The sequence below is a fragment of the Elephantulus edwardii genome, unplaced genomic scaffold, assembly GCF_000299155.1.
Source record: "Elephantulus edwardii isolate Elephantulus edwardi_28Jun2011 unplaced genomic scaffold, EleEdw1.0 scaffold00438, whole genome shotgun sequence".
NCBI classification, from domain to species: domain Eukaryota; kingdom Metazoa; phylum Chordata; class Mammalia; order Macroscelidea; family Macroscelididae; genus Elephantulus; species Elephantulus edwardii.
Genome location: NW_006400188.1, coordinates 858,277 through 876,637, shown reverse-complemented (window position 1 = coordinate 876,637; position 18,361 = coordinate 858,277). Strand labels below are relative to the sequence as shown.

General features: G+C 49.6%; 1 protein-coding gene across 1 annotated transcript in view; it reads right to left on the bottom strand.

Annotated features, from left to right (window-relative positions):
* INSR (insulin receptor) overlaps positions 1–18,361 on the bottom strand; it is a 219,832-nt gene that overhangs the window by 49,542 nt on the left and 151,929 nt on the right. Inside the window, exons 8-14 of the mRNA XM_006902677.1 lie at positions 17,443–17,587; positions 16,281–16,495; positions 15,249–15,375; positions 12,975–13,225; positions 9,652–9,819; positions 7,305–7,503; positions 3,333–3,368 (exon numbers count right to left, since the gene is read on the bottom strand). Of these exons, the coding sequence (XP_006902739.1) occupies positions 3,333–3,368; positions 7,305–7,503; positions 9,652–9,819; positions 12,975–13,225; positions 15,249–15,375; positions 16,281–16,495; positions 17,443–17,587 (1,141 nt within the window). The remainder of the gene's footprint in view (positions 1–3,332; positions 3,369–7,304; positions 7,504–9,651; positions 9,820–12,974; positions 13,226–15,248; positions 15,376–16,280; positions 16,496–17,442; positions 17,588–18,361) is intronic.

Genomic DNA, 18,361 nt, shown 5'->3' with positions numbered 1-18,361 from the left:
AGGGGTAAAGGAAATGGGAAAGATCTGGTGGGGATCTGGAAAGACAGGGTAATGGTGGGCATTGTCCCATGGTGATGAATTTTGTAAAACATAATGAATGGGAATGACCATTTGAAACACAAAGTGAATGAAAGATATTGTGAAACACAAATGCATATGAATTTTGTAAGCAAACCAATATAAAATAAACATTTTAAAGCGAACTAAATAAATAAAACAATGCCATGTGTTTCTCCCAAACCTCCTGCACTGCTGGGCCAGAGTGTTCCTTCCCTGCGTGAGTTCTCTGTGTTTCTCCAGGTAATCACCCCTTCCTGCCCTCGGCCTGCTTCTCCATGGAGCTTTGCCGCTTTCCCTATCCAGTGCTCATTTACGCAACAACATAGTCCAGCTATGGTGACGGCTGTTTGGTCAACCAGTCTGTTGTTCCTGGGCTCGTCAAGTCGATTCTGACCCCCAGTGACCTTATGTGACAGTGAGGAAATGTCCCCTTAAGGTGTCTTCTGGGATGACAGATCATGTTTTCTGTCCCTTCAAATCACCCACCTTTGGGTTCACAGCTTTAACCAGTGCATCACTGGGTTAGTTAATGTTCTGATAGTTCCACGGGACAGAACCGTCTGGCCTCATGCAAAGCAGCCTGTGTTGCTGAGTCGATTCAGACTCATAATGATTCCATCAGATAATTGAAACATTCGAAGCCATAATCTAGGGAGCTCTGGTGGCCTAGTGGGTAAGGAGTTGTGCTGCTAACCCAAAGGCAGGCTGTTCAAATCCACCAGCTGTTCCTAGGAACAAGGATGCACAATTTCCTCCTATGTGATATCCTGCTTCTGAAAACCCCCTGAAAGGTCAACTAGGAACGGATTCCGATTTGATGGCAAATAAGAAAGAATGAGGCCATAATCTTTAGGAGAACAAGAATGCAGATATTTTCCTCCAGGGAATGGCTGGTAGGTTTGGACTTTTCACCTTATGGTACTTAAATCACTGTCCACTCACAGCTCTTTCCTTCCTGTTGTTAGGTGCCGTCAAGTTGCGTATAACCCATAGTGACCCTGTGAACAGATGTGAACCGTATCCTCTCCTGTTCCATCCTCATCCTCTCTGACACATGGAGCCCATTGCTGCAGTCACTGTGTCAAGCCACCTGGTGGAGTGATGTCCTCTCTCTAGCCAACCTTCTACCTTTCTGAACACGATACCTCTCTCCAATCCTTTCCTGGCAATATGCCCCAAGTATGGGAGACGAAGCTTTGTCCTCATCACCATAAAAATAAAACCAAATCCGGCAGTTTAGTTGCTTCTGACCCATGGCAACCCTGTAAGGCAGACTGGAGATTCCCCCCTGGGCTTCCAAGGGGAAAACTCTGTACAGGAACACACATCTTTGTCAGTCTCCCTAGGTCAGCTTGACCAAGCCCACATTGCCTTCCTCCCATCACCACAGGCTCAGCTATCAGTGATCTTCCCCTCCCATCCTAATACATTTAGGGTTTTAAATCTTTAAGTGGGCAGGTCATGTACGTCTAGGAACATGAATCAGAACCCAGCCTTGGCAACACCCCTAAGTTACGTGATGCCCGGATTCCCACTATCTTTCAAGATAGCGCTGCTATGTTTATTTGGACTCAGCACATATTTATACTGGTGGCCTCTAAATCACCAGGACGTGCAATTTTCTATTTAAATGTTTTAAATAAACATTTACTTTTTTTTTAACTGCACTGTACTCAGCTGCTAATCAAAAGGTCAGTGGTTCAAACCCACCAGTCATTTCATGGGAGACAAGCCCAGCGATCTGCTCCTATAAAGATTACAGTGTTGGAGATGCCATGGGCCACCCCTACGTGGTCCTCCAGGGTCCACAGGTGCCCCGGTGGTGCAGTGGGTCAAGCACCAGCCACTAAGTTACAGTCAGTTGTTTGAACCCACCAGATGTCCAGCAGGAGACAGATGTGGCAGTACCTGCTCCCGTTAAGACTGCAGTCCAGGAAACCCCAGGGGGCAGTTCCACGCAGTCCTACAGGGTCGCTGGGAGTCAGAATCAGGTTTTCAGACTGTCAGTTGCAGAGAGGAGACTGTCCATTTTTTACCTGTAGAGCAGTTGGTGGATTCGAACCATGTGCCTTTGGGATTGCAATGTAGTTTCTTACCAGTAGGCCACCAGAGCTCTTTGCTGTTGTTGTTATGTGCCATTGAGTCACTGTGACCGTATGTACAATAGCCCTAAACCCTGCTCTATCTGGTGCCTATCTTATTGTCTCTGACACGCCTACCCCCATTACCCTAGTCACTGAACCAATCCATCTCATCCTAGGTCTATTTCTCCTGTGCTGTCCCTCCACCCTCCAAAGCATGGCGCCCCTCTCCAAGGACCAGTCCCTCCTTGCAACATGCTCAAAGTATGTCAGATGAAGCTTTAGAATCCTTGCCTCCAAGGAGCAGCTTGGCTTCACCCTCTCCAGGACGAGCTTGTTTGTTTTCCTAGCAGTCCATAGTATATTCAATACTCTTCTCCAGCACCACAGCTCAAAGGCATCAACACTCCTTCTATCGTCCCTAATCATTGTCCAGCCCTCTGATGCATAGCAAGTAACTATGGCCTGTATCAGGCTCACCTTAGTCTCTAGACTGACATTAGATATTCCAAGTCGCCACTAGAGGTCAGATCAGGCTACATGTATCTCTGAATTCAGAAAAAAAAACTTGCTCTGCTTAAAGAAGAAACTCCCTCACAGGGCCCCAACCTGCCTTTCCCTTCTGCCTGAGGTTCCTCCCCCGCCTGGCCAGTCATCCTCCTAGGGGCCCCAGATCTGGCCCGGCTCCTCATCTCTGCCACATTACCTATGTGGAATGCTGCTTCTCCTCTCCCCAAAGCCAACATCCCATCATTGAAGACACAGTCAAAGGGAAACATCCCTAACCCCCTCCTTTAACCTGTTCTTGTTAACCTCAAAGAAAATGATTCTTCCCTAACAGACTTTCCCACTATAATATAAGAGTGCTAGAGCGAGACAGGCTATCCGTGCCTCTGACGACGGGTGGTGACCCATGAGCAGTGGGTGAGTATGCGGGGGGCGTGTGGTGTACCTGGGAGGTCCCCCAACCAGTGCTCCCCAGAGTCTACCATCCAGTGGGTGTGTGCGTGAAGGCTCCATCCCAAACCCCTGCCCAGGTTTATCTCTGGGGGCCGAGGGAAGATGTTTAGGGAGCTCGTGAGAAGCGTGGCCCCTGCAGAGCGGCCCCACTGCATGCAGTAAGTAAGCCCCAGAAGCCCTTGGCAACCCTGAGGCGTCCACCCCAGGCGGACATCCCCAGGCGAGTCGTACCTAGGGTCCTCCACGACAGGGCCTGAAGAGGTAGTTCTGTGAAAAGAAAATCAACAGCTTTGAGGGCAGGTGGGACTGACCCGGATGACCTCAGGATGCTGACTTCAGAGAGCTCTGCCCCAGACCACGGCCTATGAGCATTGCTGGATGAAGGGAGGACCACGTCTCTGCCAACAGGTGCAGCTGGACCCAGCAGGAAGGGGAAAAACCCGGAGAAAAATACTACTCCCTTCCCCACAGACCTAGTCGGCTGAGGTTTCCCTTGGGCCTCAAACCTGATGAAGCTGAAACAGCAGGGCAGACCCAGCCAACACTCAAGTGGGGCGCGTTCTGCTTTGGGAAGGTATCAGCCTCTGTTGCTGTGTGGACCCACACAGCACCCTTTGGACCCAAGGTCAGAACGAAAACAAACAGCAGACGGGCTGCACGTGGACGGCTCTGGGAAAGCAGTTTCACTTGAGGGAGCCGTGCGGGAAGGCCCTGGAAGAGGCACACTTTAGAATCTTCTCTGATTTCCAGCATACACACCTTTTTGGGGTTTTGATTTGCTTTGGCAAATGGCCAATGGTATCCGGCATTTCTGGGTGCACAACAGTTGTGGAGCTGAAACTGAGCCCTGGTGCCTGTACGTGGCAGAGCAGAGCTACACGCTCTGTGGGGTTCTCAGAGGCGGAGGTTGCAGAAGGAGGTCGCCAGGCCTTTCTTCCTAGGGGCTTCTTGGTGTATTTGAACTTGCCAACCTCTCACCAGCTGATCTTCTGGTGGAGTGGTGGGCGAAGGTGGAGAGGAGGGAGGGGGCCCAGCTGTGGGTCACTGATCTGGAACAAAGCTCCACGTTATTGATTGAATTGCATCCCTCCCAAAACATGCGCTGGAAATTCTAAACTCTGGGCCTGAGATTGTAGAAGCTGCTCCTTAGGAGAGCGATAATGCAGCCGGCCTCATCGAGATCACAGCCCAGGAAACACGATGGGGCAGTTCTGCCCTGTCCTGCAGGGTCAGAATTGACTCCATGGCCGTGCGTTTGCTTCCTGCTTTGATTACGTCCATAGGGAGTCACACTGCTACTCCTCCCTGCAGATTTGAATCCAACACTGCGAAGACGACAGGCAATCTCCTCTTGTGCCAATTCACAGGCTCCAAAGCCCACTGGAGGGTCACCTAGGAGTCAGCATCAACACCCAACAACAACAACAATCTTGTCTGGGAATAAGTTTTGTTATTTTAATGAAGCAGGGGGTCAAGGACTGCAGCCTTCAACATGGATTGAGGCTCAATGTCAAGAAGACAAAGATTCTCACCACTGGACCAACTGGCAGCATCAGGATGGATGGTGAAGAGATTGAGATTGTTCACAGTTTTAGTTTGCTTGGCTCCACAGTCAACAGTCTTGGCACCAGCAGCCATGAAATTAAAAGACACATTGCCATGGGAAAGTCTGCTATTAGGGACTTCTCCAAAGTACTGAAGAGCAATGGTGTCACTCTGGAGACTAAGGTGAGCCTGATATAGGCCATGGTTTTTGCAATCACTTGCTATGCATCAGGGAGTTGGACAATAACTAGGGAGGACAGAATGAGAATTGATGCCTTTGAGCTGTGGTGCTGGAAAAGAGTATTGACTATACCATGGACTGCTAAGAAAATGAACAGGTTCATCCTGGAGAGGGTTAAATCAGGTTGCTCCTTGGAGGCAAGGATTCTGAGGCTTTGTCTACCGTATTTTGGACATGTTGCAAGGAGGGACCAGTCCTTGGAGAGGGACATCATTCTTGAGAGGGTGGAGAAACAATGCAAGAGAGGAAGACCCTCTATGAGGTGGATTGATTCAGTGACTGGGGTAATCGGGATGAGTGTGTCGGAGACAGTGCGATTGGCACAGGACAGAGCAGGGATTAGGGCTGTTGTACATAGGGTCGCTATGAGTCACAAGTGACTCGATGGCACATAACAACAATGAACAGGATGCATATAGTGCGTGTTCTAAATCAATCTTTCCCCCCCGAATCAATCTAAGATATTTTTTTGAAATGAAAAAGACGGGGTAAGACAGATGTCAAGATACAAGGAGGTTCCGAGGACCTTTCCCCACAAGTCAGCGGGCAGAGAGACAGAAAGCCTTCCCCAGAGCTAAGATCCTGAATTCAGACTTCCAGCCTCCTGAATATCAAGGGGGGAAAAATAATTCCGTTTGTAAGAGTCCCCCCACTTGAGGTATTTCTGTTGCAGTTGCATTAGAAGGTAAGACACTCGCACAGGCTAGTATGTAGAGACAAGGCAGAGACAAGCATTAGATTATAAAGTACCTGCATATCACACCTACACCTCCACATCTGTGATTGGAAATGAGGGCCCTGAAGGTGGAGCCTGCAGAGAAACGTGCTAAGGAAGGACTCACAGACCCAGACTCACAGCATCCGCGGTTTGAAATACAAGAACCTGCTTTTTCCCACATCTCTGCTGTCAGGAAACTTAAGAACAGAATGAAATTTAAGTGCTACCAGGGGGAGCCCCTTGCCATAAGCAGTGTGGCCTTTAGTGCTGGACCCTAGGAGCCAGCCACACCTGAGGCCAATGAATGGAGGCTGAGCAGACCAGCAGGGACCTCCTTGGTCAGTGCTGACCCCCAAGAGGCCATGTGGGGAGGCTAGAAAAGGCCTTGGAAGCTAGAGACTCCATGGAACTCCCTAGATGGAGAGAGAATTAGTGAGTCCCCCGGGGGTGTGGACGTTGTGTGGACCCTCCTTCGCCCCAACTCGTCCTCTGTGTCTATCTTTTCCCACTGCATTAAACACAGCCCTGTCCCTGGAGTTAGTAAGCCACTACAGTGGCTTTTCAGACCTGAGAAACAGAGAAGGAATCGGTGCCTGCTGACCTGGGTCCAGGTGAGTGAGGATGTGGGTGAGTGTGTGTGATATGTTGTTGGCCTGGCCCCAGGTGAGTGGGAAGGGGAGGGGAGGGGAGGGGACCCATGGACCGACCAGCCTTAAGTGAGTGGAGATGAGATGGGAGGTGGATACCCACCACCCACTCATTTGGCTTCACATAAGTGTGGATGAGCGAGAGAGGCTGGTACCAGCTGGCCTGGCCCAGGTGATGGAGACGGGAGGGGGAGATGGTACTCACTGACCTGCCCCAGGTGAGTGAGGATATGAGAGAGAAGCTGGTACCCACCGGCCCGGCCCAGGTGAGTGGAGATGGCAGAGGTGTCACCATCTACCACCCACGTGGCATCAGAGGTGGTGAAGCCAGCTTTCCTGGTGACTCAGTGAGCAGGGCCAGTTTGAGAGACCCCTGCCTTTGCAACGACAAACTCTACCAGCAGATTAGCCAAGTCCTCTCACAAGCTCCAGACCACTGGGCAGGTGTCAGCTGGGACCTCTGCCAGCTCTGGAGGCTGCCGCTGTCCCTGAAGGACGAGGAGGCAGCGTGGCTGAGGTGTGAACCGGCTGCGCCGCATCTGACTCAGTGGTCAGCTGAGCAGGTGATGGGCAAGAGGCTCCGTTAGGAGTCCTGGCTGGCAGAGTGGCTAACCGCTCCACTGCTGAGTGCAAGGCCAGTGTTTTGAACTGGTCAACTGCCCCGTGGGGCAAAGACAAGGCCATCTGCTCAGAGCCTCAGAGACCACACGAGCCAGTGCTGCCACCCCTGCAGGGTGGCCAAGCGTCAGAATCGACATGGCAGTGGTTTTGGGGTCCATCAGTGCAAACTGAGTTCATTTCTGAATCCAGTGGAATCCTGAGACCTGGGCAATAATTTAGGGAGACGGGGAAAAGCATGCTTTGGTCTTAAAAGATCTGAGAATGAGGTCTTTGGTCCCTGGTCATCTGCCCTCTGAAAACCTCCCTGGAGAACGGAATCATCCCTCTCTCTGCCCAGGCACTCACTTCTCCTCTCAGGGGTTTCATCGTGCTCCCCAACCACACCCACCTCCCCCCTGGGCACCACACCTCGGTGTGGGTGGGAGCCCCACCTGGGGACGAAGACCACGTTGTGCAGGTAGTCCTCGAAGGTCTTGCGGAAGGAGGACTCCTCCAGCTCCTTCAGGATCTGGGAGTCCGTCTTGGGGCAGGAGCAGCACTCAGGCGAATCCTCGTGGTTGCTCTTGTTGTGTTTCTGAGCGTCCTCTGAGTCGGACGGGGGCGACCAGTTCCGAGAGGGCAGCTTCAACCCTAAGGGCAGACAGAGCAGGGGGATGGTTCTCAAGAACCCACAGGGGGCGGTGGCAGCCAGTGACCAGATCCTCCCCTTCCAGGCAGGAGAGCTTGGTTTTATCCTGCCCAGTGCACCCCGTTCACAGCCAGTGGCTGTCAGTGGAGCTTTGAGTCTAAGAGGAATGCGGAAGAAAGGCCTGGCAACTTATTTCTGAGAATCTATCCATGAACATCTATGGAAGACAAAAGCCCCTCGGAGACCGATGGTGGAGGTGGAGCGGGACCTGATGGAGCATCTTGATGCCCGGTGCATGTGTCTTCACAAGGCAGGGGCCAGGGGGTGGTAACCAGCAAGGGGCAGAGCTGGGGGCAAGATTCCAGTTGCACTAAACACATAAAAACTTTCCTCTCGAAGATCCAGGGAGTCCCACCTGAGAGGAGGCAGGTCAAGGCCTTCTGGAAACTATCAGACGCTGTGCCCTCATGGGGCTGGGACTATAAGAGACCCAGACAACATTTGTGCCCCATGGAGCCCATAATCTGGAGGAAGAGGGGAATGAGGAAGTGCACACGGCACCTTAATCAATGCACGTGTTGTGGGTGACACAAGTAATGTAAATAGAGTCAACGGAATTGGAATTGGGGGGGAGGAATGAAATCTACAACGTACTGTCATCAAGTCGATTTCCAACTCACAGCAGCCCTCTGTCAGGTTAGGGGGCCTGTCTTCATGGAAAGAGCCTCCCACTCTTCCTCCCAAGAAGCAGCTGGTGGATTAGAACTCCCAATCTTTTAGTTAGAAGTGCAGCACGCTGCGCACTAAGCCACCAGGATTCCTTAACATGCACAAAGGATCTGTATGTGAGGAGCTGGCTGGGCACCCCTCTCCCTGGTGCCCATGTCTGCAGAGCAAAGCAAATGCCCCCCTTACGCCAGCCCCTGCAGAGCCTCCAGGGTGGACACTGCACTCTGCCAGGCTCTTCTCTGTGAACAGCCACGTGGACACACAGGTATCCATGAAATTCTGAAAGCCTGCCAGGGACACTCACAAACACTTCTCAAGCCTATCACTACCAGCTGCCTTTGGGTTTTCCAGGTGGACCATTTAGAAGCAGATCGCCAGGCCTCTTTCCTGATGTGTGTTCTGCTTAAGTTTGAACTCCCAATCTTGTGGTCGGCAGCTGCATTTCCAGTGACTCCTATTTATTAACAGATATAGAAGAAGCCAGGAGTGGGGGTTATCTGTGGGGGAGCTGCCATAGTAAACACTGAAGAAAGGGAAATATCCGGTAAGGAACTGTTTTCTCAGGAACTCTTGGCCATTTTCAACAGAGCGAGGGACACTCATGGGTCACTGGCATGGTCCCTGAGGCCTGTCACCCCTCTCTTGAATCCATAACACCAGACTTGTCGCTGTCAGCAGCTCTCAACTCAGGGCAATCTGTGCGCTATGGGACAGCCCAGTCCTGCACCGCCATCTCCACGATCATTCACAGACTGGACAGCCATAACCCACAGAGGTTTCACCAGTCAACTTCCAGAAGTGGATCACCAGGCCTTTCTCCCTAGTGTTAGTCTGGAAGCTCTGCTGAAGACTGGTTGGTATCCTAGGAGCATATAAGCTTCCACTGGCAGGTCATGGCTGCACGTGAGGTACACTGACTGGGATTAGAACCCTGGTCTCCCGCATGGGAGTTAAGAATTCTAGTACCACCTCCACTAGCTTATGTCCTCAAACTAAAGGGGTCTAAGTGGGGCTCAAGCCCTGCCTAAACGTTGCCAACAGTGTCTCTGCACTCTCATGTGCGTTTCTAGCTTTGCACCAAAGTCCTATGTAGGTTAACTCAGCTCCAGCTACATCAGTGTGGAAGAGGGAGAGAAAGGAGGAGAAAGAGAGAGGGAAGGTGAGGAGAGGATAGTGTGGGGGCAGGTGAAGAGCCCTGAGGAAGATGGAGCCACGGTAGGGGAGACGTCTGTTTCCAATAGGCATCTTCAGAGTGTGTGCTTATGTTAAAATGTTTAAGTGTGTGTGTGTGTGTGTGTGTATTTTCATCTGAGACAGAGTGTTGGCCTGTGTGTGAGTGGGTGTGCATACCCCATACAGGAAAGGAGGAGAGACATGGTTCCCTGGTTCCCTGGGGAAGGAGCACAACCACGTGCGCTCACCTTTGAGGCAATAGTCCAACTCAAACAGCTCGCTGTCCTCCTCCTGCTTCTCCCAGAACACCAGGTAATGTGTGATGTTGCCATTGGGATCGGAGGGAGGCTTCCACTTCAGAATAATCTGGGATGATGAGTTAGAGACCGAGATGGGGTCCTGGGGGACGGAAGGATCTGCAAAGACAAAGAAAAACAGGTTGACCATGAGGATGTGAACAGATGCACAAGGGTGGTCGTGTGGACGGCACACAAGCCGATGAAACTAGAACAAGCTGCACTGAGTGGCATTAATCAGGCACAGAAGGACAAGTACGGTATAAAATCACTCATAAAAAAGAGGACTAGCCCAATCCACAGAACAGCAAGTTAAAAATCTCCATTCTGGAATGTTCCCAATGTCTGAGGCGGAGGTCTCTTTTCCACTAAGATTTTTCCCTGAAGTAACTCCTTTAACTGTTTGTTGATAACTTTGATAAAAGATCATTTAAGAGTCATCCTTATCTGGAAATCTTTTAAAGTCTCAAAGTCAGGTTTAAAACATACACTTCTGTGATTATTGATTGTGTATATCAATTCCTCTTATATTGTACCATGTGCTATTTTAGTGTTCTTGGGAAGTGAAAAATAAACTGTGTGTCTTAGTATAATAAACATGAAGGGTTTTAAAGTGAAAAAAGGGGGGCCTCTATCAATAAATGACTGGATTGAGAAACTGGTATATTTACACAATAGAGTACTGCAGCACACAGGAGCAATGATTTTGAAAAATAGTATATAACACGGGAGAGACTGGAGAGATTTAGGCTGAGTGATCTAACTCAGACATATAAGGGCAAATACTGCATAAGACCATTATAGTCAAAACAGAAGGCTAACTAGTAAGACGTGTAGCAAAGTCCAAAGAGGGCAGAGGAGGGGGCAGGGGGACTGAGAGTAGTAAGAGGTGGAAACCACAGGTTCCCAGAATTTGCTGGGTGGAGAGAGGGTAAAGGAATTAGGAAAGATCCAGTGGGGATCTGAAAAGATGGGGTAATAGTGGACATAGATCGATGGTGATTCATTTTATAAGACATAATGTATAGGAATGATCATATGAAACATAACATGAATGAAAAAAGTATTTTTTTTAAATGTCTCATGCTCTACTGACTAAGCGAGCTGCGTGACTGAAATTTTTCTTTTTCTTTTTAAAAAGGAGCTCTGGTGGCTCAATGAGTATGGAGCTGTGCTTCTGATTCAAAAGTGGGTGGTTCAAATCTACCAGCTGCTCCCAAGAAAAATGAGCAATCTCCTCTCATGGGATTTACTGCCTCTGAAAACCTCACTGGAGGGTCAGCTATGAGTTGGTTCTGACTCAACGGCAACGAACAACAATATTATAAAAAGCGACAGAAAGGTTTACACTCAGAATCAAGAACGGAGGAAGAAGGGAGCAAAAATTAACTAGATAAACTGAGTGAAGGGAAAAGCAAGGTTAAGTAAGGATTTGAGGAGCCACTGTGATGAATTACACTATTGTTGTTGTGTATCATAGAGAGGGAACCACAGCTGGCCTTCCAGCAGGTTTTCAGAGGTAGCTGAACACACGGGAGGAGACTGCCCAACCTTTTCCCATGGAGCAGCTGGTGACCTTGAACCGCATGCCTTCAAGATTGCAACACAGCTTCTTGTCACCAGGCTACCAGAGCTCCATTGAACTACATTAATTAATCAATCAATCAATCAATCACTCAATCAATCATAATTACATTATGATAACTACATTAATTAATCATAATTAACATTATAAAACAAAACGTGTATGAATGATTGAATGAAAACCAGTATGACTGGTAAACTTTTACACAAATGGGGAAAGGCTCCTAAATCCTCCAAGAATGTTCGCTGTAGCATTAAGTGAAACCCTAAGGAAGTTCGCTCCACTGTCACGTAAAATCATGAAAGGTTTGCTGCAGCTCTATTTAAAATCGCGAGGATGTTCACTGGGGGAAATGGAGACAGGTGGGGTTCCCATCCAATCAGGGAGCAGGTCACCACATGACATACAGGCTGTTTATATCGCAGATGATTGAGCTCTGGGTGCCAAGCACGAGCCCTGGAGGTGCAGTGGTTAAGCGTTTAGCTATTAACCCAAAGTGTGGTGGTTCGAAACCACAGTGGCTCCACAGAGAAAGATAGGCCAGTCTGCTCCCAAAAAGATTTGCAGCCACGGGTAGCTCTGTTCTGTCCTACAAGATCACTTTAAACCATCTGACAACAATGGGTTTGGTTCAGGTTATCTTTTTCCTTCTCTTTCCAACCTCAATGGGCCAAGTTTCTTCACACCATGTGCTTTTATTTTCTGGAATCAGAATGGCTTCCCTGTACATAGCTTTCTCCCATGGAGTCACTGGTGGATTTGAACCACCGCCCTTCAGATTTGCAGCGTGTGCTTTAACCATGGTGCCACAGGGTCCCTTACTATCAGCATTAGGTCTAGGCTTTCTCTGGGGCGGGGCCATCCCGGGGACTGATGGGTGTTTAGCACTATCCCTGGCCTCCACAGATGTCTTGAGACACCATCAGAGCATGTCTCCCTATGGGTGGAATCACCCCTGGCTGAGAGCTACTGCCTTGAGAGAACAGAGGCTTATAAAAAAACACAACCAAGTTGTGTGTGTGTGTGTGTGTGTGTGTGTGTGTGTGTGTGTGTGTGTAAGTCATATGACCAAGAAGTGGATCTTGGAAAATTGGTTGCTAGAGTGGAAACAAATCCCAAATTTTTTTTATTTCTGAATCCAGGTGAGGGCTTTGCATAGGATCATTGTTCTTCCTATTTTTTAAAATTTTATTCTTTTCTGTGTATGTACCATCAAATCAGATCTGACTGGTACAGGAGGAGACTGCCCCTCCTTTTCCAGAGAGCATCTGGTGGATTTGAACTGCATACCTCTGGGATTGCAATGCAGCTTCTTGCCACTAGGCCACCAGAGCTCCCTATGTTCTTCCTATTTTTGTGAATGTTTAAAAAAGTTCTTCCAATAAAACCCAAAACCCAGCCCTGCTGCCACCAAGTGGGTTCCTGTACCTCCCTGTGACTCAGCTCCATGGGGTCTTCAGTGGCAGGGGGCCAGGCCTTCCTGAAGCGCCTCTGGATGGGTCAGGAGTGGAGGGTTTAACCCCCACACCACGCAGGACACCTCAGGAGGCCAGCCACCCAGCCTCGTCTTCTGGAAGTGGAACCTCACAGGAGGCTCAGCCTGTGGCAATGGTGACGCCTGGCTGACTGGTCACCTCAGTGTCGCTGTGCCAGCCTGGCGTCTGGATCGCATGCACGACACGGCACTTACTCGTGGCATCCGTCTGGACATAGATGATGTCACTCTTGGCCCCGTACGTCCTGCGCTCGTCGGAGAAGGTGACCAAGGTCTTGACAAAGATGGCGTACTGCGTCCAGGGCTTAAGGTTCCGCATCAGCCACCCGGGGTGGACCTGCGACTTGGGGTCATTGGACCGCTGGGGTGGGTCGATGTCCACCACCGTCCAGCTGTTGGAACCACACGCGTCCTGCCCGTCGAACTCCGTCACGTTCTGGTAGGGCCTTCCGAGACAAAACGGGAGAAGGTGGTCACCATTCCCTCCAGGGGCCACACGGTGGGAGGAGGGTCACGGACCAGGGTTCCGCCGGGCTGCACCCTGCTCGCCAACCACTCAGGCCTCTTCTCTTGTCTGGGGCACGTACACAGCACAGCATACACCTGGTCTACAACTTCTGCACAGACAGTTCAGGGACCCGGATCCTTTCCCCTCCTTTTCTGGGCTATCCCTTCCCCATGAACATAAACCCACTTCCCGGTCTGACTCCTGACCAGCCTTTGAGTGGCCTTGTAATGCCACCCTGCGTTGCTGAGCCAGAAAGGACAGAGTGCTTGAGGCGGAGGCTCTTTGCTAGTTGAAAACCACTGTTTGGTTTAAAGAAGATGTCAGGTCACCCCTTCAACCTTGTGGCACAAAGGAAATGACCAGAGTGGCCAATGACAGTGGCAGGCACCCTCAATGACTCAATTTCCCCATAGCAACAACAACAACAACAACAGTAATAAGACCATGCTTCTCAGCACATGACCTGCCACGTGATAAATCTCAATAAATCAATAAATCTAACTAGTATCACCAACTGGCATCCACTTCCTAAACAACATGCCTCCAGAAACTCTATGAATGTTGATAAATACTGATAGCTGTAGAGGGGCTTCAGGCCTTTTGTTCATAGGGTCGCTATGAGTCATGCTCGACTCGAAGGCAATCAACAACCACAACAACATCACCAACTAGCTTCCTGTTGTTGGTCCCCGCTCACAGTGGCCTCATGTACAAGGGAACAAAACACCCCAGTTTCGTGCTATCCTCATGAATTTGTTGTGCATCAGGCGACTGTGAACCATTAAGGTTTTCATTGGCTGACTTTCAGAAATTGGTCACCAGGCCTTTCTTCCTAGTCTGTCTCAGTTTGGAAGTTCTGCTGAGATCTGTTCAGCATCTCAGCAATACTCAAGCCCCCACTGACAGGCGGGTGGTGGATTAGTATGAGGTGCACTGGGAGGGATTTGAACCCAGGTCTCCTGCATGGAAGGCAAGGATTGTACCACTGAACCACCAACGCCTGCTTGCTCCTGGACCACTCACTACCTTCCTTAAAACTCCAGCCCCATTGTCCTCTCAAAGCAGCCAGGGAAACTGAGCTCCTTGGCTGAGACAGTCTGCTAAGGCAAGGAGCAGAAAGGAGTATTCCCACGCACCACAGCCAATCTGTGTTCCAAAAGAAATTCACTTCTAACCGCAGTCATACCACTGACTGGTGATGGGGTAAGAAGAAATCTATGCCATCTAGTCAGCATGAAGGATAGACAAAAGAGAGTGAGAGAGAGACAGACCGTGACAAGGAGAGAGATCCAGAAAGAGAGGAAAAGAAAGAGAAACAAATAGACAGTGATGAGAGAGCTACAGAAAGAGACAAAAAGAGAAAGAGAGACAGAGAGAGACACAGGGAGAGAAAGACAGAAAAAGCAAGAAAGAGACAGAGATAAACAGACTAAGATGGAGAGACAGAAAGAGAGAGAGGCAGAAAGAGATGAGGGTGGAGAAATGGAGGAGGAGAAAGAGACAGAGAGACATAGTGAGACAGAGACAAAATGAGATGGAGAGAAACACAGACTAAGATGGACAGATACAGCAAAAGAAAGAGAGATGGGAAATTGGAGACAGACAGAAAGAGGGAGAGAAAGAAACAGACTAAGAGACACAGATAAAATAAGAGAAAGACAGGCAAATGAGAGAAAGGAAGAAATAGGAGGGAAAACGGACAGATATCTCTATCGAAAGAAAGGAAAGGCGACAGAGAAAGAGACAGAAAAATGAGTCAGAGAGAGGGAAATAGAGACAGACAAAATAAGACAGAGAGAAAGAGATAACGAAGAGTGAGACAAACACCGACAGACAGACACACAGAAGAGACAGACAGTGACAGAGGACACCACCAGACAGAGGACAATGACGGAGGGGCAGCCATGACTTCCTACAGCAGACAAAGCTCCGAGGACCCACCTGCTCCCTCCCATACTTACGCCTCTTTGTAGAAAAGCATGAACCCCAGGAGGTCTCGGAAGTCGGGGGGCCAGTACGGCTCCCATTTGAGCAGAATCTTATCAAATGTTGTCCGGATGTGAGAGAATTTAAGTAATTCATTTTCACCTGGAAAAAGAAACAGAACACTGGTGAGGTAAGTGTCAGAGGGTTTTAGGCCAAGGCCGTGATCACAGAGCCCACGAGGTATATGAGAAGGCAGCAACACGAATGTCCCCACACATCCACGTGACCATCCCACTTCGCTGAGTGTCAGTTCAAATGCCACAACTAGCCGTGTAACCAGGACCCCAACACCACACAACTTCTTTACCAGGAAACGAACTGGCAACAGCCATCCATTCCAAGGCCAAGCACACCCAGCAACCGTTAACTAGGATTTTCAAGACAAATATCCACTTGGCCCAATTCTGCCATGCATACTCACTTCCAGAATTAACTTGGGAGATTCAATTCTAGTGGGGCCCGATGGTTCTCCTTCCTGACTGGCCATCCTTCCTCCCCGTCCACTCACAGGATGGACACACACCACCTGATGGCCTCCCTGCTCGGCCCTATTTCCTCCCCTTCTCCACACTTCACACACACTCCTCCTAATACCTTATTTGAGCTTCTGACACCTCTTTGGCATTTACATCCCAGAAAACCCAAACGGACAGTTACTTACCCAGTTTTAAAGCTCTCAGCTCAGCAATTGGCCTGATGCACATATAAGCCGATGTCATTCAGCCATTCACTCACTCCTTCCTTCATCCGTTCATCCATCCATCCATCCATCCATCCATCCATCCATCCATTCCTCCATCCACATAAACCTTACGCTGCACCTTCCGGCATCAGGTACCGTCAGTGCAACAAGCAGACGTTAGATGTACAACTTCGACACTCAGAATGTCACAGAGACGGCCCTCGTCACAGCCGTGCTAGTCCTTCGGGGCGGAAGTGCCCTCACAGGAGAGGCCAGCCACGTTATGGGGCCCGTGTGCGGACTAGCCCGGGTCAGCACTACTTACAGGATGCCTGATCCCCATTGGTCTTCAGGGCAATGTCGTTTCTCTCCTGACGGCCCTTGGTTCCAGAAACTTCTTCCATCTTGTGAATCTCCGACAAGCAGAGTTTGGGGTTATAATGAAAGAAGAGTTTCCCCTGAGCGATGGTGAGGTTGTGTTTGCTCCAGTCCCAGAGCTGCCGTAGGTTCTGGTTGTCTAAGGCGTAGAAGGAGTAGTTCCTACGGAAACACACACACATGTCAGGTCCCAGAACGCTCGTCTGCGTCAGCTCCACGAAGGCGGAACAGGTCTGGGGACACCTTGTTCGGTGTTCCCAGAGTCCTAGTTTCTACCACATTTGACACATGCTCATTGCTGGGAGTGGAGGAGATCTTTATGGTCACAGGGGGTCTGAGCTTACACCCAACTTGAAAGGGTAAAATGGTGATAAAATGAGACATGGGCTTTATAAACGGGGAGGATGAAAGCAGGAAAGTACAATGGAGGCCCATCAGAGAGGAGCAGAGAAGCCAAGAGAACGCAGGAAACAAGGCTGGAGAGTTCACAATGGGCCCGTCCCTTTAGAACTCTGCATGTGAGGCTGAGCACAGGCGACTTCCTTGGCTTACAGGGGGACCCGTGGATGGTTCTGGAAGAGTTCAATGACTTCATTAGACCCTTTCTTTCCAACCAGGAGTGGGCTGCTCAGTACGCACTGGATGGGATGAGGGAATCGTCCAGGCCTGTGCCATCCAACAAAGCGGGCACACACGACTCTGAGACGTGGCTATTCAGAACTGCTATCATTGTGAGTTACGCTCCAGCTGCCCAGCGCACGGTGGCCCCTACACAATGAAATGAAAAAGTGCCCACTCCTGCTCCGAGCCTGGCACGGGCTGCAGCCAGGACAGCTGTGCCCCACAGCTCTATCACGGGCCGGCTTTCACACGTCAGCCGCCAGGCCTTTCCTCCTAGTCTGCCTTAATCTTAGAGACCCCTCAGCATCAAACTCTGTACTGAGAAAGTGGAGGTGGCTGCACACAAGAGGCACTGGCCGGGAAACGGAGTCAGGTTGTCGAGTAATCTCGCGTTGAATCAATGCTGTGCCCGTCACAGCTGAATGTTTCTCGTGCACAAAACGCATCATGGACATGCCGGCTCCTGACTCGGATGGGGGCCCACGTACCCGACTTCCAGGGTCTCTCCTCGAATCAGACGTAACTTCCGGAAGAAGGCGAGCGACACAAGAGCGTAGGAGCGGCGGATCTTGAGATACCCTGAAATCTCTTCAATGAGCCCAAGGTTGGCCTCTAGCTCGGCGGCCAGGTTGTCTGGGGAAAGGACAGAAGAGTCAGTGAGTTTACACAAACATATTTTTAAAAAATTTTAAAAAAAAAAAACACCAAACATATTTTCATTGTCCTGTACTTAGCACAAAGAGGAGTCACTCTATTTTTTTCCTTTTTGACTTTTTAAAATTATTATTAATTTTAATGAAAGTTTAGAGAGACTTAGGGTTTCCAGTCATTCATTGTTGCACTTTTCTCCCTGCCCACTTCCTCCCCCACCAATTCGCTCTTCTCTTTGAAAAGTAAAATAAAAACTCTTTTCATTGTTATGCAATCCCTCCCTCAAGTCCACTCCAGTATGCAGCCTTTGTTCTGGACTCCTCTCATGACAATACTACCTAATCATATATTGCTTTTAAACAGTTCTCTTCCTCATCTGTTTCAATGCTGTATACATTATTTATTCCCTCTTTCTGTCTTCCCTCAACCCTGATATCAGTCCTGTTTTACAACAGTGGCACTATGCAGTATTTGTCCTTTTGTGACTGAGATATTTCATTCAGTATAATGTGGTGTGTCTGATATAGGCCATGGTCTTGCAATCACTTGTTATGCATCAGAGAGTTGGACAATGACTAGGGAGGATAGAAGGAGAATTGATGACTTTGAGCTGTAGTGCTGGAGAAGAGTATTGAGTGTACCGTGGACTGCCAAGAAAACAAACAGATTCAACCTGGAGAGGTTTAAACTGGGCTGCTCCCTGGAGGCAAGGATTCTGGGGCTTCGTCTGGCATACTTTGGACATGTTGCAAGGAG